General features: G+C 54.6%; 1 protein-coding gene across 8 annotated transcripts in view; it reads right to left on the minus strand.

Annotated features, from left to right (window-relative positions):
• Window positions 1-4074: 4074 nt before the first annotated feature.
• The window catches only part of PHF20 (PHD finger protein 20), a 74304-nt gene continuing 56553 nt past the window's right edge, over window positions 4075-21825 (minus strand). For all 8 annotated transcript variants that reach the window (XM_068167318.1, XM_068167317.1, XM_068167316.1 and 5 more), the window contains 6 exons: window positions 20984-21150; window positions 14364-14463; window positions 10634-10829; window positions 6906-7305; window positions 5143-5326; window positions 4075-4862 (listed from right to left, as the gene is read on the minus strand). In XM_068167318.1, coding sequence (XP_068023419.1) covers window positions 4720-4862; window positions 5143-5326; window positions 6906-7305; window positions 10634-10829; window positions 14364-14463; window positions 20984-21150 — 1190 coding nt within the window. In that variant the 3' untranslated portion in view covers window positions 4075-4719. The remainder of the gene's footprint in view (window positions 4863-5142; window positions 5327-6905; window positions 7306-10633; window positions 10830-14363; window positions 14464-20983; window positions 21151-21825) is intronic.

The raw sequence follows: 21825 nt of genomic DNA on the forward strand, positions 1-21825 counted from the left end.
CAGGACCAGGCTGGATGAGGCCTTGAGCAGCCTGTGCTGGTGGGAGGGGTCCCTGCCCATGGCAGGGGGCTGGAGCTGGATGAGCTTTGAGATTCCTTCCAACCCAACCATTCTGTGACTCTCTGTATCTTTGAATACAGAAGGCTTAGTAAGAAGAGATGAGACCCTCCCTCTGTAGCAGCCTGGGGTGCTCAGCACTGCCTGTGCAGAAGCCTGCCCAAGTGCCATCCACACTGCCACCATCTGCTGGTGCTCCAGCAGCAAGGAGGAGACTCCAGCAGCAAGGAGGAGACTCCAGCAGCAAGGCCCAGGTGAAGGAGATCCCTGGCTGGGCACTGAGCCATCACAACAGGTTTGTTAGAGAGCAGTGGCAATATGAGGTGGTTGTGCCAGGTCTGTAGGCTGAGGAACCTCAGGGTGAATCTACCACGTGAAGGCTGACAGATGCTGGCAGCTGCCTCCTGCTGTGTGTGCTCCCACCAGCCAGAGCCCTCCTGCTGCAGGACACAGGGCTGGGCAGAGCACAAACCACAGACTGCCAGGGGTTGGAAAGGCCCTCCAGAGATCCAACCCCTGCAGAGCAGGGCACCCAGGGCAGGGCACCCAGGGCAGGGCACCCAGGGCACATCCAGGTGAGGTTGGAAAGGCTCCAGAGGAGACTCCACAGCCTCTCTGGGCAGCCTGCTCCAGGCTCCAGCACCCTCACAGGGACAGAGTTTTGCCTCCTGTTCCCCTGGCACCTCCTCTGCTCCAGCTTGCCCACAGTGCCCCTGATGCTGCCCTTGGCCATCCCTGGGCAGAGCCTGGCTCCAGCCCTGCACATCTTTATCCCCAGCACTGAGGGCAGCCCCCAGGCTCCTCTGCTCCCAGCCCCAAGCCCCAGCTGCCTCAGCCTGGCCCCACAGGAGATGTTCCACTGCCTGCAGCAGCTCTGTGCCTCTGGGCTGGACTCTCTCAAGCAGTTCCCTGAGGTCTATCTGGAACTGAGGAGCCCAGAACTGGCCCCAATATTCCAGGGCAGAGCAGACCTCATCCTGAAAACCCATTCTGAGAGGGCAGTGAGGGCCCTGAGCTTGCCAGCAGTGGAAGAAGCCTCCCCAGGTGCAGCAGGACACCCTCTGCCCCCAGGAGCCTCACAAGAGTCTTGTACTGAAAAGGAAATGAGGAAGGCAAGTCTGCAGGCCAAGGGAATTCACTTGTTTGCCTCCTCCTGGGGAAATGGAGGGAAGAGCTAGACCAGAGATACCTGAGAAGAGATGTGGCTGCCTGGGGGCATGGCCTGGCCTCTCAGGAAGGCCTGGGAGCATCCTCCCTAGGTCTGCTTGCAGGACAGCCAAAGCTCCTTCCTCGACACAGCAAACAGCTTCCACAGCAAGGCAGCAGCTCCCAGAGCACATCACAGCCACAGCTCAGCCTGCAACAACTGCTCCCTGCACACTGCACTGAGCAGTGCTGCCTCCCTCTGCTCTGCCATCTCCAGGGTGCAGCTGGCACTGCTCCTACTGATGCACATGCCCCTGGCAGCTCCCTAGGGAAGCCACAGCTGCAGGTCCCTGCACCCCTGCAGTGAGTGGCCTGGCTTCCCCCAGTGCCTGTGTCTGCCACAGCAGCTCCCAGCAGCTGCAGTGCTGCCCTGTGGTGCCCCCAGCAGCTGCAGTGCTGCCCTGTGGTGCCCCCAGCAGCTGCAGTGCTGCCCTGTGGTGCCCCCAGGTGCTGCAGTGCTGCCCTGTGGTGCCCCCAGCAGCCCCCAGGTGCTGCAGTGCTGCCCTGTGGTGCCCCCAGGTGCTGCAGTGCTGCCCTGTTGTGCCCCCAGGTGCTGCAGTGCTGCCCTGTGGTGCCCCCAGCAGCCCCCAGCAGCTGCAGTGCTGCCCTGTGGTGCCCCCAGGTGCTGCAGTGCTGCCCTGTGGTGCCCCCAGCAGCCCCCAGGTGCTGCAGTGCTGCCCTGTTGTGCCCCCAGGTGCTGCAGTGCTGCCCTGTGGTGCCCCCAGCAGCTCCCAGCAGCTGCAGTGCTGCCCTGTGGTGCTCCCAGGTGCTGCAGTGCTGCCCTGTGGTGCCCCCAGCAGCTGCAGTGCTGCCCTGTGGTGCCCCCAGGTGCTGTAGGGCTGCCCTGTGGTGCCCCCAGGTGCTGCTGTGGTGCCCCCAGCAGCCCCCAGGTGCTGCAGTGCTGCCCTGTGGTGCTCCCAGGTGCTGCAGTGCTGCCCTGTTGTGCCCCCAGGTGCTGCAGTGCTGCCCTGTGGTGCCCCCACCACTGCCCTGGGAGCTGACCCTGAGCCAGGTCCCCTCCTCCTCAGCAGCATTTCCCAGCCCCAAGGCAGGACACAGAGCAGGCTTTGGGAACAAAAGGCAGCAGCTCTGCCTGGGAGGCTCCCTGGGAGGGGATTCCACACCTCAGGATCAGCTCTGCCAGCTGCAGCAGCTGCAGGGTGGAAGGAAGCCAGCCCAGAGCGGTGCTGTTGTCAGCAGTAACTGCCACAGAGACTTTGCTAAGACTTAACCAACCAAACCTATTTATTTGTTCCAAACATCAAGATACAGAAGTGTTCAAGTTTTGCAACTATTGCTTCAGAGCCCCCCTGTACAGCCCCCCCAGCTCCACAGTGCATCCAGGCCCTCCGTGGAGCACCCACAGTGCAACCTTTGCTCCTCTGCCCCAGGCTCTGCCCTGCCCGCGGCTGGGACGGGCCAAGGAGCTGGCAAGCAGGGACAGAACCCACTGCAGACAGAGCACACAGGACTCTGCTGAGCAGGAGCCTACTCTCCTTTCAATCAGTATTTTCAGTCTCCCTGCAGAGGCCTCCCCAGCTCCTCAGGGCAGCAGGTGCCCAGGATGTGCCACGCCGCTCCCCCAGCAGAGCCTTCTTCCCTCCCCAATCTTAGGGGCTGCCCTGAGCAAAAGCAAACCAGCAGGGCCAGGGTGCAGCCCAGAGCAGCTGCTGGGGATTGAGCAGCTCCCCTCGGGGGGAGAAGCCTGCTGAGGGGTTCAGCTGCTCCCCCAGCCTCCAGTGCCCCTGCCCTGCCCGCTCCAGCTCAGCCCTGCTCTGCAGGCCTCTGCCCAGCGCCACCTGAAAGCCCCCAGACTGCCACAGCTGCCTGGGGTGCTCCTCCTGCTGCCTCTGGCAACATGGCCACCTCCAGAGCTGCAGAGTGTGCAGGCTGGCACCCACAGGCTCTGTGTGGGCCTCCCCTCCAGAGCAGGAAGCCATGCTCAGCCTGCAGCCACAGAGCTGCTGCTGCACACCTGCTGTGCTCACTGGTACCAGGCAGGGCCACGAAACACAAGGAACAGTCCCTGCACCAGAGCCTCTGAGCAGCCCCTTTGGGGTTTGCTGCAGCATCCCCTGTGCAGCTCCCACTGCCCTGCAGCAGCACTGGGTGCTGCAGATGCCCTCTCCCCCTGGCAGCATGCCAGCCCTACAGAGCCAGGAGCCAGCTGGTAGCCTGCCCGTTCTGGGCCCTTCAAATGACAGCTCTTTGGTGACACCACCACACAACCCAGCTTTTCCAGGCCCTCCTCCCCCTGCACAGCACAGCCTCTGGACCATGCAGGGAGGGCAGACACTGGGGAAGGAGTCTCAGCCATCACCTAGGGAGCTAAGACCTGCAGCTGAGACTTCAACCCCTCGACCCTCAGCGGCTCCGAAGGGACTGTGCCACCTGCCCTGGTGCCTCTCTCACCAAGCCACACAGCAGCCAACAGAGACTGGGGGCAGGCAAGGACCCTGGCTGCCCACGGGGGCAGCACCTCATGCATAGATCTGGAGGCTTTATTTACACACATACAAAAGGAACTGCTCCCCCCAAGCTCACATTCACAGAGTTCAGTCTGTACAACGTGTCCAAAGCACTGCAGAGTCAGCTCCAGAGTACTGAAGAGAGCCAACACCTCCCAACAGAAGTGGAATGGCAACCAGCCAGAGAGAGCAGGAAGCTGCCCAGCCCCCAGCCCAGCCCCAGCCCCGAGCACAGCTCCAGGCCCCCGCGGGGCCGTCCCGCCAGCCCTGCTCCAGAGGCACCCTGGGCAGCAGCTCCCTGCACACCTTCTGGGCTCCCCAGCAGCCAGCCCTGGGACAGTGAGAGGATAAACATGGAAAACAATCATTTATTCTGGAAATAAGTGCAACCCACCTGTGACCACCTGAACAGAACAGCAGTGGGGGTTAGGCCATTCTTGGCTTGCCAACCTCCACCTAACACTTGACAGTTAAGAGCTGGACATTCATACTTACTAAGTCTGAAAACTGTTCTACCATCTCCTAGTGATTAAATACTGTGTGCTAGTAGGCATAAACCAGAGGAATAAAACAGAACACAACTCACTTAAACTATGCAAAGTTATTTACAACCTCTGTCAACTAAACATATTTGGCTCTTAGAACTCTTGTTCTTCAGTGGCACAATTTTAGTCAATGCAATGATGAAGAATCCTACTGCTTCCATAAGCAACTTGTAAGGAGTGAATATTGAAGTGTAATTTGCCAGCCAACACCTAGCTCTGAAGACAAGGGTGGGACCTGTCCCCTGCAGTGGTGCCTGCCTAGCGAACCCGCAGTTAGGAGCAGGTGAGAGAACCTTTGGGCTGCTCTTTGAACAGCACTCCACAATCCCTGAAGTCAGTCTGCATCCCATGCAACCAGCATGCTGATCTCTTGTAAGTAGGCAGAGCTGTTCAGAAGAGAGGCTCCAGCTTCAGCCAGTCCCAGCCTGCAGCAGGCCCAGCTCTCACGTCGAGCAGCACAGCGCGATCTGCTGCACCTTGCCCAGGTCCGTTATCAGCTGCTTGATGCAGTGCTTGAGCTGGGGCAGGCGTGCCAGGGGCTCTGGTGGCTCCAGCTCCCCTGTGTAATCCAACCAGCTCTCCAAAACTGCAAAGGAAAACAAAACTGTCACCACCCAGCTCTCAGCAAGCAGCCTGCAGGCAGCAGGGACATCCCCAACCACAGCAGGCTGCCCAGGGCCACATCCAGCCTGGCAATGAATGTCAGCAGGCTCAGGGCCTCCACCCACAGCCCTGGGCAGCCTGTGCCAGTGTCTCACCACCCTCACTGTGCAGAGCCTCCTGCTGTCCAACCCAAATCTGCCCTGCTCCAGTCTCAGAGCCCTGCCCCACTGGCAGCTCAGGTTTTGGAGCAGGATGTTACCTACCATCCAGCTCCTTCTCAATGAAATCCATCCTGTGTATGACTTCATCTTGCAGAGACTCCACGTGAGCCAGAAGATTGAGCTGCCACTGCAGCTGCGAGTTCACAACTCCTTCCTTCTCTTTTTCCAGCAGCTTCATCTCAATAGCTTCCTCTGGAAAGCCTTTCTTGGAAACAGACTCTCTCACCTAGCAGAGACACACACACTGATCTTGGTTACAGCAGCAGGCAGCTGCTGAGCCAGGCTGGCCAGGGCCTCCTTGCCCCAGCCAGCTGCTCAGCTCATCTTAGAGGGGGGGAGTACAGAAACACACATAGGGAGAGCCTGTACACAGGTGTCAAGGTAGCTTGGGCAAGAGGATCTGGGCTTGCAGAGCTGCTTGTGCAGGTACTTTGCACCTCACCAGCAGCTTGTTTTCAAGAGAACACAAACATGCAGCCAGCACCCTGTCAGCTTCCAGCTGGAAGAGCCTGCAGCTGGTCTGTGCATCCCAGGGAACACTGCAGCCACTCTGAACATGACTGCAACCAAGTGAAGAGCAAATGCTTTGGAGAGGGGTGAGCAAGGAGTTTTGCTGGAGGAAACCAATTTCAGCTCTGCTAAAACCTTCACTGAGGCATCTAGAAAAACCCACCAGCAGCACTGACACAGCCTGGCTGCACTGTCAGCAGGGCTGATTCCACTCCCCCCCCTCTGCCTACTGTCCTGCTGAAATACAGCAGGGGGTAGCAAGCTGCTCCCCCAGGCCTGGAGAACTGCAGTGTCTGCCCTTCTGGGGCAGGGAGCAAGCTCAGCTGGCTGGAAGAGCAGCAGGGAGAGCACAAGCCATGCTCTGACGTGCATGCTAAGCAGAGCTGGTCAGAGGGGAGCTCAGTACTGCCTACTGACTTTAGCATTGGGGTGGAGGAGGGCAGGCCTCTGACAGAGCTGGAAATGAGAACTAAGAGCTGATCAGAGGACAGCACTGCCCAGGGGTGAGCCTTCTGGAAATCACCTCCCCACCCTGACATGCTGCCTGAAGAAGCTGGAACTGATTCAGCCACTGTAACTATTAAAAGAACCATGGAAGGAGGATGGAGTTAGCTGAAAGCTGGGACACCAGTGCCTGTGGCAGCACTGTACCTGCTGCCCTGCTCTCTCACCCGTGGCTGCTGTTTGTTTTCACACTTAAGACATGAAGTAGGGGGCAGTGAAATGCCAGGGGACCATCAACAGGTTCCACAGAGGGTGCAGATGATTTCAGATACAGAAATTCTCTCTTCAAACTAGATTTTTGTTACTGGTGTTTGAGATGGAGAAGTTGATTCACAGATTGCATTGCTGGAAGGGATCCTCCAAAGGCATCCTGTCCAACCCCTGCAGGCAGCAGGGCACCTCCAGCCAGAGCAGGCTGCCCAGGGACACAGCCAGGCTGACCATGAATGTCTGCAGGGACAGGGCCTCAAGCACATCCCTGGGCAGCCTGTGCCAGTGGCTCACCACCCTCCCTGTGCAGAGCTTCCTCCTGATGTCCAACCTAAATCTCTCCTGCTCCAGTTTCAAACCATTGCCCCTGATCCTGTCCCCACAGCCCCTCCTGAACAGTCCCTCCCCAGCCCTCCTGCAGGTGCCCTTCAGCTCCTGAAATGCAGCTCCAAGGACTCCTCATAGTCTGTCAGCTCCTTTGTCCTGGTACCTTAAATTTCACCCTAGAGGAGAAGCCCCCCAGAGCTGAACACCCTGCCCTCAAAGCAGCCCTGCAGAGGAGGCTCTGCTCATCCAGGTACCTTCGAGTACGTCAGCTTGGACTCGGTTTCCATCTTGCATATCTCTCGGTCCAGATCCCAGCCAAGCCTCTCTGACAGGGCATCCTCCCCATTCTCCCTTAGTCTGTTCACTCCATCATCCATGGCTGACCCCCTTGTTTCCACCACCAGTCTCTGCTCAATGGCAGGGTAGTATGCCCGAGGCTTCTGGTAGCAGTGCTCGCTGGTGATGTAGGACTCCTCGGCGGCGGGGCCGGCCGAAGGCTTCTCCGCTGTCCCGTTCCAGGCTCTGTAACTTGCTGCCTCCTCCTTGCAGCAGCTCTCCTCAATGTGAATGATGTGCTTCCCATGAAGTTTCTCATCCACTGTAATGTGCTTCCAGGGGTGGCACCAGAGCTTTAGGTCAGGATGTTCTTTGTTTCTGCTCAGAGAAGGGAAAGCAGAACAGCCGAATGAAAAGGCCCAAGAGGCTGAGCAGGCTGCTGCCAGCCCGAGAAACCAACCCAGAGCGCTGCACTGCACTGCACTGCTGCCAGGGAGACATGCCCCAGGGCTCCCTCTCCTCACTGCACACCTCCCACACTGCTAACTTCCCTGTTCCACAGCATGGCTTCATTAGAGAGCCAAGTGCTGGCACAGGGAAATGCAACCACAGCCGAGGACCCAGGGGGGAAGGGTGGTGATAGAGAATTTCTTCACTATTCACTTTCCTTTAGCTCCCAAGGTGCTGAACAAACTCCTGCCTGGTGTCTGGCACACTATGGTGACCCCCTTGCTCCTCAGAAAAGCTCCTCTAATTGTTTTCAAACTGACTAACATGGCACTGATGGCAGCAGAAGGCACAGCCACAGGACAGCAGACTCCCGCATGGGCTCAGCACCCAAAGGCTGTAACTGGCAGTGCCCTGCCACAGCTGCCAGGCATCACAACAGCAGCAGAGAGGTGAGCAAAGCAGACTGCCCCTGACAGGCAGCTCAGCTGCTACAGCCTGCAAGAACACAGGGGAAGCAAATCCTGACCCTAGAGCACCTGCCTTGGGCTGTCTGGAACCATCCTCTGTGCTTCCTTGTGCACAAATGGGCTCAGGCCATTGAGCTGGACCAGTCCCTCATCAAAAAACCCATGACCATTAGAGGGTAGGAGGCTCTCCAGAGGGACCTGGCCAGGCTGGGCAGATGGGCAGAGGTCCAGCATGATGGCATTCAACAAGTGCAAGTGCCAGGGGCTGCACTTTGGTCACAGCAACCCCAGGCAGAGCTACAGGCTGGGGGCAGAGAGGCTGAGAGCAGCCAGGCAGAGAGGGACCTGGGGGGAGTGGTGGACAGCAGCTGAACAGGAGCCAGCAGTGTGCCCAGGGGGCCAAGAGGACCAAGGGCATCCTGGCCTGCAGCAGGAAGAGTGTGGCCAGCAGGAGCAGGGAGCTCATCCTGCCCTGTGCTCAGCACTGCTCAGGCCACACCTGCAGTCCTGTGTCCAGCTCTGGGCTCCTCAGGTTAGGAAAGAGGTTGAGCTGCTGGAAGGTGTCCAGAGAAGGGCAACAGAGCTGGGGAGGGGTCTGGGGCACAGCCCTGTGAGGAGAGGCTGAGGGAGCTGGGGTTGCTCAGCCTGCAGAAGAGGAGGCTCAGAGGAGACCTTCTTGCTCTCTGCAACTACCTGCAGGGAGGTTGGAGCCAGGTGGGGGTTGGGCTCTTCTGCCAGGCAGCCAGCAGCAGAACAAGAGGACAGTCTAAGATGAGCCAGGGGAGGTTTAGGCTGGAGGTGAGGAGAAAGTTCTTCCCAGAAAGAGGAATTGGTCACTGGGCTGTGCTGCCCAGGGAGGTGGTGGAGTCCCCATCCCTGGAGGTGCTCAGAAAAGGACTGGAGGTGGCACTGCAGCCATGGTTTAGTCAGGTAAGAGGTTGGACTCGATGATCTCTGAGGTCTTTTCCAACCTCATTGGTTCTATGGCTCTATGATTTCCTGTCCTAGGTAGCTGCTTTCCAGTCCCTTCTACAGCAGTCTCTCAGGAAACTGCAGTGGAGCCCAGCTGCCACAGGCATGCAACACCTCTGCCTGCAGTGCTTGCCTGCCTGTGGTGTCCTTGGTGAGAAGGCAAAGCTGTGTTCCTTCACCAAAGCTTCCCACTCCAGCTCCACAGGTATGCTACACCCAAAGGCACTCTCTTGCTCCAAGAGCAGAGGCTAACCTACAAAACAGCAGCTCTGCAAGATGCTGCAGCAGCCACAAGGCTAAAAATGCCAAAGCTTCAGACCTGAGCAGCCCTCTCACCGCTTCCTCTGACGCTGGCGCTCCTGCCCGCTCTGCCCACATCACCTCCGAGCCCTGGCCAGCTCCCTGGGACACTGAGCACCTCATTTCAGGCAGCTGTGAGCTCATCTCCACTGACCAACAGCAGGATGCTGCCTCTGATTCAGCACTGCTAAAATTTTTTCTGATGCACATCATGACAGAGAAAGCAGAGGCCAGAGCCCAACAGGACAACACCTCACCTTCAATGAGCAGCCTTCCAGTGTCTGAGAGGGGCCCACAAGGAAGCTGAGGAGGGCTTCTGACAAGGGCTGGGAGTGCCAGGGCGAGGAGCAATGGCTTTGAGCTGGAAGAGGGGATACCAAGACTGGAGACTAGGAGGAAACTCTTTAGAGTGAGGGTGGGGAGAGACTGGCACAGGTTGCCCAGGGAGGCTGTGGCTGCCTCCTTCCTGGAGATGTTCAAGGCCAGGCTGGATGAGGCCTTGAGCAGCCTGGACTGGTGGGAGGGGTCCCTGCCCATGGCAGGGGGTTGGAACTGGATGAGCTTTAAGGCCCCTTCCAACCCAACCCATTCTGTGAGTCTCTGAATTAAACCAGGTCACTGCAGCATGGGAGAGTAAAGGAAGAAAGTTCAGAAGCACCACATCCTCTCCCAGTGCTCCATGCCTCAGTACTATGCAAATCTCACTTTACTCCACAACTGGAAAGCCACAATCTAAGGTCCTGCTGTTAAAGACCCAAGGAGTGGTCTCTCAGCATTTCTGTTCCACCCTCTCCAAAGAGCAAAGAGCTCACTCACAGATCTGACTGAAGGATACCACAACAGGAAGCAAAGCTTCATGTTCCAGTTGCTGCTCTCCTGCTTCAGGCACTGCTCCACTGCTTCAGCATGCCAAGCAGTGGCCCTGCTGCATCACCACAGAAGAGGGAAAAAGCTCTTCAGACCACAGGAAAAACTCAAAGCTTTGCTCTCCAAATTGCTGCTGCTATGCAATTCATCTGCTGGTAAGTTGTCAATAGGGATTTGAAGAGACTTGTGCTCAGGCATCAGAACTCAGGCATGACTTGCAGCAGAAGATGTGCAGAAGCCCTGCTGCCTGCAGGGACTGCAGCCTGTCGGTTTTTCATGTTCATCTGTGATAACCTCTGCACAGAAACCTGCTGCTGAAGCTGGCACTGCTCTCCCATAACAGTGACTGCAATGGAGGAGGCACGTGCCACAAGAGTGCTGCCATGGGCTCTGCACCTCCTGACTGCTCAGATCTATCAGGGAGAGGCTGCTGGAGTCACCTCTTCCCTTCACACCTTCCCAACCTTTACACCCCACACATTAAACTGTTCAAGCAGTCAACTCCTTCCCCAAGATCTCATAAGCAGCTCCAGTGATGATGTTATATACATCAACACAGGCACAGAGCAATGAATCTGAGCCTCTGGCTCTGCTGTTTGAAGAGGAATTCCTGCTGAGCAGATGCCCAGAAGGACTCCACTGCTGCTTACTGTAGGATGCTCATCTTCAGCTGCAGGCCGTGCAGCACTTCTATCACCCTCTGCACATCGCCAAGGAGCTGGTGAGTGGCTACTATCTTCTTAGCATTCTGGTGGGAGTAATTCTCTTCCAAAAATGCCAAGCCATGCATGTGCCCATTGCTTAACCACTCCTTCTCGTACCAGTACTTCAAGCTGGACCTCTGACCTGAAGCAACAGTAAGGAAAGTGTTAAACTGAAGCATCAGCTGTGGGACATCAACATCAGTGACAGTAATTCAAAGCCTTGCAACAGCTTCTTTGGTATCAACAGCACCCACAAAGATGATGTAACAGCAGGCAAAAGCCTGAACAGATGAAGAGCTTGGTAACATGGGAGAGGAGAGGAGAGCCTTCATCAACATCCTCTGCCCAGATGCAGAAGCATTCAACCTCCCAATTTCACCTGAGGATATCCAGGCCAGGTGACTGCAGCTGATGTACAGAGCAAGGTATCACAATGTCTAACCACAGTTAGAGAAGGAACCTGTGGCTGGAACAGAGCTTGCCAAGGACAAAAAGGCAGTGAGCTTCCCTTCTCCAGTGGCCCTGCTCTTCAGGATATCACATGTATTGTACAGCCATCCCAAAGCCAATCTGAAAGGAATCAGTGGTGAGGGCCTGATGGAGACCTTGCCTTGTCAGGCTATCAGTTATGCTAATTCTAGCTTAGGAAGCTGGAGTGTCAACAACAGCTGGAATGAAGGGATGTTAGATGGGATAAATGAGTTACTGAAGACAACTTAAGCAGCCACATGAAATGGCAGGAGGAAAGCCTGGAACTTGAGATGCTGAGCTGCAAAAACACCGACAGAAAACCCAAGCCAACCCCCCCTGTACAATGTATTGCTCCAACAGATGTGCTCAGAGGTTCTCAGATGACAGCTGAGAAACACCACACCATCCACTGGCCTGCAGCCAGCCTGCTCAGCACACCTACAACAGAGAATGCTGCAGCAGGCTGGGGCAGCACACACAGTGAGCAGGTTAATGACTGCAAGCTCCAGCAGCAGGAGATGCTGTTCTAGAAAGAGAAGGCTGCAGGAGAACTGAGCAGAGCAGCTGGTTGTGTGCTTCTGGATGGCAGCTACAGAATGTCAGCAGAATTGTTTCTGGGCTGTGGCCTGTGTGAACACCCCTGCACAGGAGGGCCATGGAAGCTCAGGACTCTGGCTCAGCAGAGCAGCAGTGGAAGGTGCTTGTGAGCACAGGCAGCTACTCAGCTACACAGAACCATACCCAGTGTTTTCTGGCAAGGTCTCCAAAAGCTCTCAAACAGAAAGCAAGGCAGGGAAGAGTGAGCCTTCAAGCCCTGCCAGCTCAGCCTTTCAGGCAGATATGCTGCAGCAAGCAAGAGACCCTTCAGGTGTGGTCAGCATCACCTTGGGGACACTCCTGCAGGAGACACTCCTGCCATACCTTCATTACACCCCCCCTTCATTTTTGTGTTAGAGAGGCTCCCAGCTGGGACAGAGACTGAGCTTCAGTTCACAAGAATAAAACCATGACTTTTGGAAACCCCTGGTCACCCACACACCACTGAGAGTCTCCAGCTGAGCCCATCCATGTCACTGCTTCCCTAGCTCTCTGCTCAGACCCTGCTTGCTTTCTGGCTGTAGGAGCTCAGAGAAGACACTGCCCAGTCCACAGAGGGATGCTCTCTATGGCTTCAAGGAGTCTGTCACAGCCTCATGTTCAAGCAGGGGTAGACTTTCGCAAATCTCCTACAAATGGCACCCAGCTCAAATCCAACCTGTCTGAAATGCCAGCTGACAGCTGTTACAGTTTGTGGGCACAGTGACACCAAACCTGCTTCTCTTTCCAGTCATGCCAGTGGTGCTGTCCCAGCACTAAACCAGAGAGAGCTCCTAAGGCAGGAGCAGGGAGGTGATTGTCCCCCTGCACTCAGCACTGCTGAGGCCACACCTTCAGTACTGTGTCCAGTTTGGGGCACCTCAATGCAAGAGTGCTGGAGCCAGTGCAGAGGAGGGCAAGGAAGGTGGGGAAGGGCCTGGAGAATAAATCTTATGAAGAGCAACTGAAGGAGCTGAGGCTGCTTAGTTTGAAGAGAAGGCTGAGGGGAGACTCCATTACTCTCTACAGCTCCCTGGAAGGAGGTTGTGGAGAGGTTGGAGCTGATCTCACAGGTAATTAGTGACAGAACAAGAGGGAATGGCCTTGAGCTGCAGCAGGGCAAGATTAGACTGGACATTAGGAAGGATTTTTCCACAGCAGGAGTGGTCAGGCACTGGCACAGGCTGCCCAGGGAGGTGGTGGAGTCACCAACCCTGGAAGTGCTTCAAGGTTGTTTAGGTGTGGTGCTTGGGGATATGGTTTAGGGTGAACTTTGTGGAATAGAGTCAGTGGTTGGACTTAGTGACCCCAGGGGTCTTTTCCAACCTGTGCTTCTGGGAGTTTGCAGCAGGGCTGTGCCCAGTTCTGAAAGCAGCTTCCCTGCAGATCTGGAAAGCCTGTGGAGCTCATTTCAAGCCAACAGTAAGTTCACTGACACTGAGGAGCCACTTTTGCAGTCAAGAAGTAGGGTATGTTTTCCTTTTCCAAGACAGAGACAAAAAGTGAGCCCAAGTGAAATAAACTAAGATAAAATAAGATAAATGCAAGTTTCAGGGTCCTCAGAGCAAGAGTTCGAGTAACCCAACCACCCAAAGTGCTGGCTGCAACCAGTTCTTAGCAAAAGCAAACCAAACACAGATAGCTCAGGTGTGAGGATCAGCTTCTGTCTGCATTCAAGGTTAACTGAAGTGCACAACTAACTTAGATGGGAACAAATGCAAGCAAAAGCTCCTGAGAAGAGGGTTGGAATCCTGGATGCAAGCTACTGCAAACAGTCTGAAACAAATGTGCAAGCATCTCACAGCTCAGCTGACTGAATGCAAGCACTGTGAGGGCCAACAGCAGCAGTGCATCAGCTGCACAAACTCAGGAGCTGAGCTAGGAAAGAGCTGGATGTTGTACACAGCAGAAGAGCCAGCAGAGACCACCCCCAAGTATGGCAATACACCAGGAAGGTCTCCTGATCAAGCAGAGGTGCCATGGTCTCGTGGAGTTAGGAGCAGGGGCTTGAGTCCAAGCCAAATCCATGCCCATGTGGTAAGGCTTCACAGCCCAGAGCAGGAGGTCAGGCAGGCAAGAGCCACACAGGAGTATTTCACCTGCTGCACAAGAGGGACTGAGGAGTTTCAAACACAGGGTTGCTTAATCAACTCTGACTGCATGCCCCAAGAGCACCACCCAGAATCATCCTGCTGGCAGCAGTCAGATGGGTGAGACCCACTGCTGCTGGGACTGCTTTGAAAGGCTGCATAAGCCTGGTGCTGCTGGAAGCAAGCTGCAGTCACATCCCATAGGATGTTTCCATGGGGAGGCTTCACTTCAGCTCCCTGAGTGCTCTGAGGTTCAGTTCCCACAGCTGGGCAGCACAATCCTTGTGACAGCAAACATGTGACAGATGGCCACCAGTGAAAGCATTTCCACCCCTGCCCAGCTGCAATTCCAAAGGGTGACTCATGCACATCCCCAGGAACCACACTGCTGCAGCTGCAGCTCCACTCAGTTATCTGGAACAGCAGACACAGCTATGGGAGGAAAACATGAACAAGAGGTGCAGTCTTTATAACACACATCAACTACTACAGCTACTACAGATATAAGAAAGGCTCTGAGTAACCTTCAGTTTCTGTACCTGGAGGATCTTGGCAAACATAGCAGGTGTATTTCTCAGGTACATTATCTTCCAGTAAGCCCATACAGACTCCATGCTGCCAGCACAGACACTCTTCACACTGTTTAAAGTCAAGAAGTGCACATGAACAGAAATGAAGCCTCCAGGAGCTCAGCAAGATTCCTTCCATTAACAGACATCATCTACACCTTTTAAGACAGAAGCTGTATTAGTACCCACTCCCCTCTTCCAGCTACAAGCACTGAGACCACCAGGCTGTGACAAAATTGGGACCCTTCCCACACCTCCTTCACATGGACTGGTGAATGATAGCAACTGCAAAATGAAAGCAGAAAGATCCCAAAAGGTGCAATAATAATCCCTCTGGAACTGAAAAGCTTTCCTGAGATGGGTAAGCAGGACAGAGTTTGCAGACAAGCTTTCTTTAGCTGAAGGTATCAGGTTCTCTGAATTCAAAGGATTTCAACCATTCAATTCACAGCTCACAGGATGTTAGGGGTTGGAAGGAACCTCCAGAGATCTTCCACTGCAGCCCCCTGCCAGTGCAGACCATAGAATCCAGCACAGGTCATACAGGAACACCTCCAGAAGAGCCTTGGAAGTCTTCCAGAGGAGACTCCACAACCTCTCTGGGCAGCCTGCTCCAGGGCTCTGAGACCCTCACAGTGAAGAAGCTCCTCCCCATGTTGAAGTGGAACCTCCTGTGCTGTAGTTTCCATCCACTGCCCCTTGTCCTATCACAGGGTGCAACTGAGTAGAGCCTCTCCCTGTCCCCTCCCTCTTGACCCCCAGCCCTCAGCTATTGATAGCCATTGATCAGATCCCTCTCAGCCTTCTCCTCTCCACACTGCACAGCCCCAGGGCTCTCAGCCTCTCCTCCCCAGGCAGTGCTGCAGTCCCTTCAGCATCCTTGTAGCCCTCCCTTGGATGCTCTCCAGCAGGGATCTAAAATGCAAGGGCTGTCACCCAGGATTTGCTAATTGTCTGCTTTCCTGGTCCCTAAGGTAGCTCTGCCTACAGCAGACTGAAGTGCAGCTGCAATCAGACTCACTTCACAACCTTCCAGCACCCTTCCAAGAGTGAGCACTCAGCCTGGCAAGGACTGGACAGCCCCTGGCCCTGCCCTTTTAGCACCTTGTTTAAAGTGCAATCACACTACTTAAGGCCAGGAAAAAGTGGCTTCAACAGAGCAGGCAAAACTACCCACATGTAGACTCCACAGCTCCCTGAAGCTGGAGTGAGGAGGGGGCAGCCTCTTCTCCTTGGTGGCAAGAGACAGAGCAGAGGAAACAGTTTCAAGCTGCACCACAAAGCTTCAGGCCCCATGCTGGGAAATGTTCCTGCACTGGAAGGTTTCTCAGACACTGCCCAGGGCAGAGCTGGAGTCACCATCCCTGGGGATGCTCAAACAGCCTGTGGGACCTGGTGCTTAGGGACATGGTTTAATGCTGACCCTGCAATGCTGGGTCAAGGGCTGGCCTGGGTGAGCTTGGAGGTCTCCTCCAACTGCTTGTTTTCTATGATTCTTTGTCCTGTGGCATCACTTCCTCCACACAAGTAGCCAAAACTTCCACCAGCCCAAGCCCACTGAAAGGAGGGACATGATGAAACATGGATGCTGTCTTCTACAGCAGAAGCAAACTCTTTGGCTGTACTTGTGCAGCAGAGAATATCAGTACATTCCCCCTGCTCCTGCAGAGAATCTCCTGCTCACTTCAGATGCTGTCTGTAGAAGTTACCCAGAGATCAGTGTTTTAACTTGAAACAAGAACTGACCCCAAAGACAACAGCTGATGCAACTCTCTAGACTTCAGCAAACAAAATCCCTGGGAAGCAGGCTTGATGTGGTCTCAGGTTTGCTTTAGAAATGTTTTAGATGTTCTGGAGAAAAGAAGACTCCAGGGGGACCTCAGAGCTCCCTTCCAAGGAAGGCCACAGAGGGCTAAGAGGGTCTAGAAACAGGACAAGGAGCCCAGCCTGGCTGACAGGTGTCTCTGCCCATGCTGGGCAGGTTGGAGCAGATGATCTCTGAGGTCCCTTCCAATCTGAGCCATTCTCTCAGTCTGATCCTATGGCAACTCCACACAGGAATACCGAGTCAATTCTGCTGTGAAACTGTGCTGTCAGTTCAGAGTCATGATTTTCACAGGCAGGGGCATAACAGATCCTAACCTTTCTTGCTGGGAGCACAAGTCTCAAGCTTGCTGCAGGAGCAAAAACTTCCAAACTGAGCAAAGCCAAACACCACCAAAAATCTCAGACACTGCTCCTCACCAGCCTGCAGAGGTGCCAGCTTGAGAAACACCTGTGTGAAGCACCACTTCTACTGATGCTCTGATCTGCTGCCTTTCCTCAAGCAAATGAGACAGAAGGGATCACTGGGTTCTGAATACCTCACTGCATTAAATTAGTGCCTGAGGTGTGGAGAAGTAAAGCTGTGGGAACAGGAATGCAAAGGGTTAGGTTTCTGAAAGGGGGAACTAACAGTGGGTTAAGAGGCCTACATGAGTAAAGAGACCTAAAGCAATAAGGAACTCGTTCCAAAAGAGGCTGAGAAGCCATCCTCCTTTCACAAAGTGATTAGCAGGAGCCAGGGCAAGGTTTCCTAAAATGAAGAAAGCAAATGCAAAAGAGTGAAGTGCTGCTGAAAGCCAGGAGGGAGCCCCTGGCCCCAGCTCCACCTGCATGCCATCAGTGCTGCCATATGGCAGAACTGCATGCGGTGATTTTCCAGGCAAATCTGCAGAGAGCTCCACTGCAGCATCCCAGCCTTTCCTACTTGACTCAGGGGCTACTCAGATACCCCCTGCCAGGGCACAGGTCCTTCCTTCTGGCTGCATGCTCCAAATGCCAGCGTGGCTGGCAGGCTGCAGGCCACTGCTCCGGGCATCTGTTACACAGGAGCTGTCCCATGCCCAGCCCATGGGAGGGAGATTCAAAGCAAGCCAAGTAAGGGATTTCTGAAGAGGAAAACCAGGCAGAGCCATGCACCAATACCTAAGTTTAGGTTCAAAGATGAAAGCACTGACTGCACCCAGCTGGCATGGCTGTAAAGCAGAGCAGAGCTGAGCTATCCTGAGCTCCTCTTCAGCCCTCACCTCCAAGGCCACCAAACACAGCCCCAGAATTCTCTGCAGCACACAAACTCACTCATCCCTAGCTATAAAAGCAAAGGCAAGGGGCAGTGGCATTTTCTCTGGAGGTTTCTGTCACACCAGTGCTGGGCTGCTGCTTCAAGCAGGCTCCAGAAACTGAAAGCAGTGAGCTCCCTGGCAAGCTGCAGAGCCTGGCAGCAACCAGCACTGATCCAGGAGCTTTCCAGGCTGAGCTTCTCTCGAGGCAGGGACCTACATTAAATGCAGAAAGCACTTCGGTCTCCTGGAGTCATGCATGGTATTCCTCATGCCCTTGGAGACAATTCAAGCCATGTTTGAGACAAAGGAAGTTCTTCTGCAAAATCTGCAAGTTGGACTTTTGAGGCTTTAACTGTGCAAGACTTTCACTCACCCTCAAGGCTCCCCACCCCTTCAGGACACAAAGGTGCAGCTAGTGTCTAAGATCAGCTCTTTTCCAGGTAATTTCCAATTCAGGCACATTGATGGCAATGAGCACAGTGCCAAGAGGAGCTGCCTTGCCATTCTCCCTCTTGGAAGAGGGCTACGTGGGCTGGGAGGAACGAAGCCCAGCCACGGGCAGGCACCAACCGCTCTGGCTCCGAGCTCCAAGGATGAGCCAAGGCAGCTGCTCAAACAAGTGCCCCAGAGTCAGCCTACCTCTGACCTACCTTGTCAGAACATAAGCAAGGGCAGAGTGAACAGCCCAAGTGACAAAAGGTTTCTAAAAACCCATGGCCTGAGCAGGATGCCACAGCTGCAGGAAGAGGACAACGTCATCTCGAGTCCTTTAGAGCACACACGATGAAGTCTGACACTTCCCAAGGGTCAAGGTCTGAGCAGCAAACAGGGAATAAACCTTCCCTCTTGGACAACCACACAGGATTCTCACTCAATAAAATCCAAGGGAAGTGTCAGTCCTGGTTGTACTCCTCTGAAAGGCTGCAGATGGATCACCCTCAACACGATTCCTGATGCCACAGCTGTGGAACACAGATCTCTGCTCTGCATTACTGCTCCGCACCTGAAGAGCTAACTCAAGCACAAGTCGGTGTTCATCTTTTCCAGGCAGGCAGCAAGGAGTGGAGAGCACAGCATTTGGTTCCTTCAGCAAACCATCTGCCTAACCTAACTCCCCAAAGTCCTGCTAGCAGCTTCTTGCTCCCCAGTCTTGTTGCTGAATGCAGGCACTCCCCACACTGCCTGCCTGCATCTCTTTTCCAGAGAGGCTACCTGGCTCCATGGGTAACGCTGGCAGAACACAGCTGAAGCCTGCAGGCTTTGCCATACACTCAGCACACCCCAAACTAGTTCAGCCTAGAAAACTGTTCTCAGCAGCAGCCCACAAAGCTTGTATGGAAGCCATCCACAGCCCAGCTGAGAGCTCTGCACTCTGCAGAGCCTGGTGTGGAGCCTCCTTTCTCCAGGGAATGCCACTGCAGACTGTCTCTGGGCAGGCCATGGAGCCACCTCCTCAGAGGGCAGCCAGCTCCCTTTATGCCCAACTGCCAGGCTGCTTTTTCTCCTACACACTCAGACACCAGCTAACTGCTCTGGACCACACTCCATCACTGAACCCTTTCCTAACGCCCATCTCATGCACAAGGCATCTTTTGCCCTGGTTGCCAGGCTCTAACCCTAACACAAAAGGTGTGCATCAAAATGAAGTCAGGACTAAAAGGGTCACAGCTCTCAGAGCAGGCTCCATAAAACAGCATGGAAAGCAAAAGGAACTCTCCTGGGAAGTTTGTCCTGAGTGGCTACACTCAGCTGCTGAGGACAGATCCACCTCAGCTGTGCTCCCAGCACTGCTAGGAGAACTTCAGACCCAGGTGGTTGATGTGCAGGGCAAAGCAAACTGTTTCCACTGCTCTGCTGCAGGAGCCAGCCGCTCTCCGCACTGCCATTTGAGCAGTGCACCTCCTCTCCCCCTCAACAGCTTTCTGCCTCCCACTCAAGCAGTAAATGCCACAAACAAGTCAGCAGTGTCTGTGAAGGTTTGGATCAGTTGCAGCCTTCCCCCCTAGTTTCAAACAGGAGGGAAAAAAGAAAGAATAAGGTTGAGAGTGAGGTGCCAGGAGATGTCCCAGGAGGGGGGATTCAGACCTCACAAAATGCAGCAACAGAAAGTCTGCAGCAGGGCATTCAGAAGCTGTGCTGGGCTGAGCTCCATGGGACACAGCAGGACTTCTGCAGTCATGCCACATCCTCTCACAAACTAAACAATCTCTTCCAGGCAAGGCAACAAAACTGCCTTCAGATCTGCAAGGAGCAGAGCTCCCAAGCTAAGGTTTGGCTTCCTTATGATTATTTTGTGAGACCCCCTCCTCCAATCCTGCCTCCAGGTCTGCTGTCCCCAGCCTAAGGAGGACACAGAGCTGCTGGGAGCGAGTCCAGAGGAGGCCACAAAGATGATCCAAGGACAGGCTGAGGGAGCTGGGGTTGTTCAGCCTGGAGAAGACTCCAGGGGTACCTTAGAGCTGCCTTCCAATAGCTGAAAGGAGCCTACAGGAAGGCTGCAGAGGGACGTTTTATGAGGACAAGAGGGAATGGTTTGAAGTTGAGGGAGGGCAGGCTTAGACTGGAGCTTAGGAAGAGGTTCTTCAGTATCAGAGTGGTGAGACACTGGAATAGGCTGCCCAGGGAGGCTGTGGATGTACCCTCCCTAGAGGTGTTCAAGGCCAGGTTGGATGAGGCCTCGAGCAATCTGGGCTAATTGGGAGGCATCCCTGGCCATGGCAAAGATCTCTGAGGTCCCTTCCAACCTGAGCCACTCTACATGAAGAGCAGACATATGGGCAATGGTTTCCTGATGATCTGCAAACATCTCAACAAGCAAACAGCCAGAGCAGCTCCAAAGAGCCTTTTATCAAGCCTTAAGCAGGAGAGATAATTGGCAGTGCTCTGGAAACAGTTTTCTGCACAGCTGGTGCAGAAAGAGCACAGCCACAGAAGAAGGGCAGGAGGCTCTACACAGACCAGGGACTTGGGAACTGCAGCATGGACAGATGCAGTTCTGCCTCTGAGCTAACAGCTCAAGTGGAAGGATCTTTTTGATCAGACCCAGAGGACTCTTACATTTCAGTCAAGCTTCCTGCTAAGGAGAGAAGTGGAAGGGCACCAGCCTCTCATGGCTATTTGCCCAACCTGAGGCAGTGTGACCAGTGCTCAGAGGCAGAGGGAAGAAAGGAGGCCAGAAAACAAGGCAGTGCTTTTCCAGATGTATTCTCTAAGCCTAGGAAGGGTTGATTTGTAGAAACATGCCAGTCCATAGTGCCAAGCCAACAGTTACTGGGTTGTACAGAGCTGCCCCAAATCCCCTCAGATTAACTCCCCCAAACTCTACCAAAAGGAAAGCTTTGTACCTATCATAGCAGCTGCTCCCCTGACAGGTGACCTTGAAGATGTTCATGGTTCACAGGACAACAGCAGTTTATTTCCTGTACAGAACACACCTGTGCACATTCCTGCACTGACACCTTCCCCTGCTTCCCTCCCACTTCATACCTGGATCATGAAGTCATTCTCTTCCTTCACTTCACACACGCAGCGAACTATCTCCAAGTCGCTCTCCTCGGCCTCCTCCTCAGGGTTGGTCACATCCACCTCCTGGCTGCAGTCATCGTCACTCCACAGCAAGCTGTCCAGAGAGGACTCACTCAGGGTGTCATCCTCTGCACAAGAAGCAATCAGATCAAACCCCAGGTGATTACACAAAGGTCAAATCCCTCTCAGCCCAAGACTCCACACCAAGCACTCACAGACAGGTTTCTCAAAGCAGAAGTCCATCACAGAGCTCCAGCGACATCCCCACAGCACTGAGCATGCAGGCAGCTGCCAGGAGCTTACTGTCCAGTGAACCTGATCACAAGAGGTTTTGTATCTGTATCAAGAGCTCCTTACACCCCCCCCCAACCTTCCAGCCCCTGCCACTGCAATGGTACTGCCTACACACAGGGCCTCAGCCCACAGGCACAGCCTCTTTAGACAAGGAACCACAAGGAGCAAACCTGGATTTAAGAACTCCAGGAGACTCATCCCAGCTTTTGCACAGGATGATCACTGGGTACTGAGTGTAGAGCTCCCAGAGAGAGAGAGAGAGAGAGGAGGCTTCAGTTTCATGAACCACTCACCCCCCACAGCAACATCCTCCCTACAGGCATGGTCACAGTCCAAGACACAACTCAGCTGTTTCGGGAAGGATGATTTGTGTGTGGTCTGCTGAGGACACATTTATCATTCAGGGGCAGTGCACTGCCCAGGATGTTCTTGCAGACTTCACCCTCACTGCTTCCAGCCCTGCTGCATCTCTGGGGACTGAGTGAAACTGCCAAGAAAACCTTTACTGA

This window comes from Melanerpes formicivorus, unplaced genomic scaffold (genome assembly GCF_026170545.1).
Source record: "Melanerpes formicivorus ecotype bairdi unplaced genomic scaffold, bMelFor1.0.p_v2 SCAF_115, whole genome shotgun sequence".
Lineage (NCBI taxonomy): Eukaryota > Metazoa > Chordata > Aves > Piciformes > Picidae > Melanerpes > Melanerpes formicivorus.